This window comes from Galeopterus variegatus, unplaced genomic scaffold (assembly GCF_000696425.1).
Source record: "Galeopterus variegatus unplaced genomic scaffold, G_variegatus-3.0.2 Scaffold3796, whole genome shotgun sequence".
NCBI classification, from domain to species: Eukaryota; Metazoa; Chordata; class Mammalia; order Dermoptera; family Cynocephalidae; genus Galeopterus; species Galeopterus variegatus.
Window position 1 is genome coordinate 81,404 of NW_007729907.1, and position 4,862 is coordinate 86,265.

The window sequence follows — 4,862 nt, forward strand, 5'->3', positions numbered from 1 at the left end:
CCCCCCCGGCGCCACGCTGCCGCTCCGCAAGCGCCCGCTGCGCGCCGCCTCCCCAGAGCCCGCTGCCCCTCGCGGCGCTGCGGGCCCCGTTGTCTCCTCGGACCCTCTGCGCGGTGGCTGTGACACGCCGGCGGTCCCCGGGCCCCCGCACGGCCTGGCCCGGCCAGAGGCGCTTTACTACCCAGGTGAGTGACCTCCGCGGGTCGGGGCCGGCTTGGGGCCACACAAAGCATAGGATCATCAGAGCCAGGAGACAGCTCAGGACACAAATAAATGTGGTTCCGGGTAACTTGAGGAAAAGGGATTAGAATATGAGGTCCCAGGAATATAGATATTAAACCACTATGGAGCCAGGGAGCAGGACCTTGGGACACAGATATGACGGTCCCAGAGAGCTAGGGGTTAGGGGACACTGGGGGACAGAGCCCAGGGGCCAACTGGCACAAATAATAATGAGCCAGGGACAGGGGCCAGTGGTACAGATATGAAGGTGTCAAGGAATCAAGGGCAAAGACTGGTGTCCCAGGGACGCAGAATTACAAGCTCTTAAGAAGTCAGATATGTAGGGTTATTAGGAATCCCCACTTGGGGGCCGGCCCGTGGCTCACTCGGGAGAGTGCGGTGCTGACAACACCAAGGCCCCGAGTTCGGATCCCATATAGGGATGGCCGGTTCGCTCACTGGCTGAGCGTGGTGCTGACAACACCAAGTCAAGGGTTAAGATCCCCTTACCGGTCATCTTTAAAAAAAAAAAAAGGAATCCCCACTTGGGCCAGAGTAACTGGGGTCCCTGGTATCCAGATAGGTGGGGTCAAAGAGAGTCAGGGGAACAGATATTAGGGATCCCAGGATGTCAAAATCTCAGGAACCAAGATATCAGGAGGCATGGGGAATTAGGAGAATAAAGTTGGGGTTCTACGCACCCCAATATCTGGGATCACAAGGATCTGAGGGAACAAATCAGAGTTCACAAGGCCCAGACACCAGGGGATCCTGAGGAGCCAGGGGAACAGAGACCTAGGATTCTGGGCACCCAGCTACATGTGGCTACAAACGATCAAGGGTCCTATCTGGAGTCAAAAGGTCAGGTGGCCCTTCAGGGATTGGGAACTGAGGATTCTAGGAATGGGGGGTAGGACTGGGAAATTCTGGGACTCAAGGATTTAAAGCTAGGATGAGGCTGGCAGAAGGCCTCAGAACCCCAAGGCCTGGTATTGGAGATACAAGGACCTGAAAACTTGAGAGTTCTGGAATGGGGGGCCCCCAAATATCAGCAGATATTGGAGAAGGCCACACACCTTTCTCTCCATCCGGTCTCTATCTCTGATCTCAAAGAAGGGGCATCCCCTACCACAGCTGTGGCCACTTCGCCATACCCGAGTGACCCCCCAAAGCTGCAGAGAGCCCATCTCTAATGTCCCCACATCTTTACCCAGTCTCTGCACCTTCCCCCCACATCGGTGCAGCAGTTGGAGAGCCTCAAGCTGTGCATCAGGAGGCCTACCATTGCCTCTCCTTTTCCCACTCCATGGGTGAGAACCCAGGTCTCGGTTTTCCCTATCTGTATGATGGGTAGATACAAAGTCAGTGGTTGCCATTGTCTCTTCCAACAGTTTGATCTGAACAGGCTCTGGCGCCGCCCCCTCTGACCCTAACTTCTCCCCAAATCCACTACACACTCACTCCACGCACTACCTTCCCTTCCCTTCCCTCCCTCAGCCACAAATCCACTCAGTGAACAGGCCCTGGGATCCCCCTCCGGGGTGATGATGGAGGGAACCTTCTGCACTTAAGGGATTCTTTGTCTGGTAGCAGGTAGGGGTCAGACACATGAAAAGATAAGTGACAGTGAGAGTGACTAGGGCTAGGGGGAGGGAAAACTGCTGAATCCAGAGGAGGGATGTGGAAGAGGGTTTGTCTTGGGCCTTGAGGAACCAGTATGAGATGCAAAAGGGACCTGGGAGGAAAGGCAGATGACCCTGCAGGAGTGAAGGTCTGGAGATGGGGAGCAAGTTGAGGGTGTGTGGGCTTGGCCTCACCGATGTCCTTTCTCTGTCTTCTGATGTCCAGGGCCTTTACTGCCCCTATACCCCACCCCAACCATGGGCTCTCCCTTTCCTCTGCTGAATCTGCCTACACCCCTGTACCCCATGATGTGCTCAATGGAACACCCCCTGTCAGCCGACATCGCCATGGCTACCCGTGCAGATGAGGATGGAGACACGTGAGTGACAGTGTTCTATTAATGGAGAGGGGGAAGGGGAGACCAGCCCTACATAGCACAGGGGCACTCAGGTCCAAGGACCCAAGTTAGAATCCTGTCTCCACCACTGGCTATGTGACATTGAGCAAGGTCCTTCCCCTCTCTGAGCCTCAGTTTCCTCCTCTGAAAAATGGGCAACCTGAGAATGCCTACCTCCTAGGGCTGTTTTTGGAGCAGTGGTCTTAAGCATTTTTATCACAATCCAAAAATGAGGAATACATTTCATTGGCTGGTTTTCTATATGAATTATGTATGCAAAGCTACTAGCACTGGGCCTAGCTTAAGTATTCAATAAGTGTTAATTAATATTATTACTATTATTTATCTCAAACCCAGCACACACACATATATACACATAAACTTGAAATAAAAAATTGTACAAAACAAAATAATACTCACCCTGACTACATGGGATCTACTTTGATATTTTCTATTCTAGCCTACTTCATTGTTTCGTGGTCATAGCCCACTAAGCTAATTTAATGATCCCCTAAATTGATTTCACAAACCCCAAGCACCTGCAGTTTGAAGAACATGCTTATAAGGCTGCTGAGGAATCCTACACAGAAGGGTTTAGCCCTGTGCCTAGCACATAGTAAGCAATCAATACAATTGACCATCATGATTATTATTATTTTATCAACTTGGATTTGAATTTCAGCTGGCCACTTTCTTTCACTTCTGTGCCTCATTTTTCCCCTCTGTAAAAACAGGAACCATAAGTGTGTGAGGGTCTTTGAGGAAGAAATGAGATGGTTTATGTACAACACTTATGTGGGAATTGATTTGGGGACTGGAAACAACAGGTCCGCAGGTAGAGATGAACAGGCCCATTTCTGCAGAGAAGGCAGGGAGCAGGGTCTCCAATACTGACCCACTGGGTGACTTCATGTCCCTGAGCCTCAGTTTCCCTGTTTGGAAACCAGGCTCCATAATAGCACCTATCACAATTAGGATTCAGTGCAATGATGTGCACATAACGGGCTGGGCAAACAGTAAGCGCTCAATACATTGGAGTGGGTAGTGTTTGAACTGAGCTCCCCAGGTGGTTGTGAGCCATTGCTGTGAGCCCGAGCCAGAGAAAGTGCGGAGATACATAAAGGGCTGAAGAAAACCTGGTTCCCTCCCCTTCTGGGTACTTCTAGGGGGGTCATCCGTAAATCTAATCTAATTTGTATATGCCCCCAGGGGTGAGCTGTTTGTGGCCTGGGAAAGCAGGGTGCATGCGAGAGGCCACCAGCCCCACCAGTCTCCAGCCCCAGCTCCTCCCCCCAGCCGCCCTCCCCCGCTGTCCCCCGTCTCCCCCAACGCAAACACTTCTGCCTCAGCTGCCGGCTGGGGGAAATCCCTTCCCGCAGAGCGCGACCGCAGCCCAGCTGCTCTGCCTCCCGCGCGTCAGCACCCGTCACTCACTGGCAGCCTCCCCCTTCTGGCGCTCCCTCCAACCTTAACCCCTTCCGCTGGGGCCGAGACTTTACCGGAACGGGCAGCTGGCCCAGCCCCAGCCTGCGCCACCGGCCCCACTTTACACTGGCGGGGGAGGGGAGTGGGGGGAAGTGGGGAGAACGGCGGGAGAAGCTAAGTCTGGCTCCGAAGAAGCAAAGGCTGGGGAACCGGACTTCTAGCTTCTCACAGGGAGCAAGAGCCGCAGGACATCTGGACCCCAAAGAGGTTAGGGACTGGGGAGCTAGAAATCCAGATCTCCAAGAGAGGGGACATGTTCTCAGTCGCGGAGAGCAGAGACAGGGGTACTGTATTCCTTCATCCCAGAGGCGGTAAGGAACAAGGTCAGGGGCAGCTTGGGGACATGGCTCTCGGAGGGACCTTAGGGCCAGGACAAGCTACATAATTTGCAGGACCCCTTGTTCAAAAATTTCAAGATAGCGACAGCAGAACTTTAAACTGAGCGCTGGGCCCTTCTAAGCGCTGAGCCCTGTGCAACTGGACAGTCACACACGAGCCAGTGAAACTAGTCGTGCCTAGGGGCCTGGAAGCCCGTGTCCCTAAAAGGGCAAGGATTGGAAAGCTGTATTCCTGGGGCCCCAAGGGGAAAAGGAAGAGGACAACTTGGGGACCTAGAGCTCAGAGGGACTGGAGAAGTCCTTATTCTTAAAGAAGATTTAGGGCACTGTTATTTCTGGCTCCCAGGAGATCTTGGGAGTGGATGCCAGGATACGGGGGACAGGGAGCCAGCTGGAGTCAGCCCTGAAGGACAGAGTTCCAGAGGGGCCCCCAGGCTGGAGGACTCGGGGTTCTGCCCCCCACCTCCACCCCAGGGGAGCTAGGTCTCTTTGAACTGAGCTCTCCCATCCTCCGCCCCATTGGAGGATGGAAATTGGGTGCCGGGGGTGGCCGGGGTAGATCCCCGGCGGGACAAGCTTCCCTCCCCCGGGAGCAGGAAGCGGAGCCCCGCCCAGCAGACCTGTTACTGGAAGTCCGAGGGCTGGGCCGCCCCTCCCGTCCCCACTTCCTCCAGCCCCGCCCCACCCCCTGCGGCCCGCGCGTTTATGGGAACTCAGGCCTGGACGGTTTCTCTGAAATCATTCGCTCCCTCTGCCCTCACTTAACCCCGCCCGCCCTCAGAGGGACCCAGGCCGGG

At 54.6% G+C, this 4,862-nt stretch overlaps 1 protein-coding gene across 1 annotated transcript in view; it reads left to right on the top strand.

Annotated features, from left to right (window-relative positions):
- Positions 1 to 37: 37 nt before the first annotated feature.
- The window catches only part of BCL3 (B-cell CLL/lymphoma 3), a 10,431-nt gene continuing 5,606 nt past the window's right edge, over positions 38 to 4,862 (top strand). The window contains exons 1-2 of the mRNA XM_008585997.1: positions 38 to 185; positions 2,071 to 2,224. Of these exons, the coding sequence (XP_008584219.1) occupies positions 2,103 to 2,224 (122 nt within the window). The 5' untranslated portion in view covers positions 38 to 185; positions 2,071 to 2,102. The remainder of the gene's footprint in view (positions 186 to 2,070; positions 2,225 to 4,862) is intronic.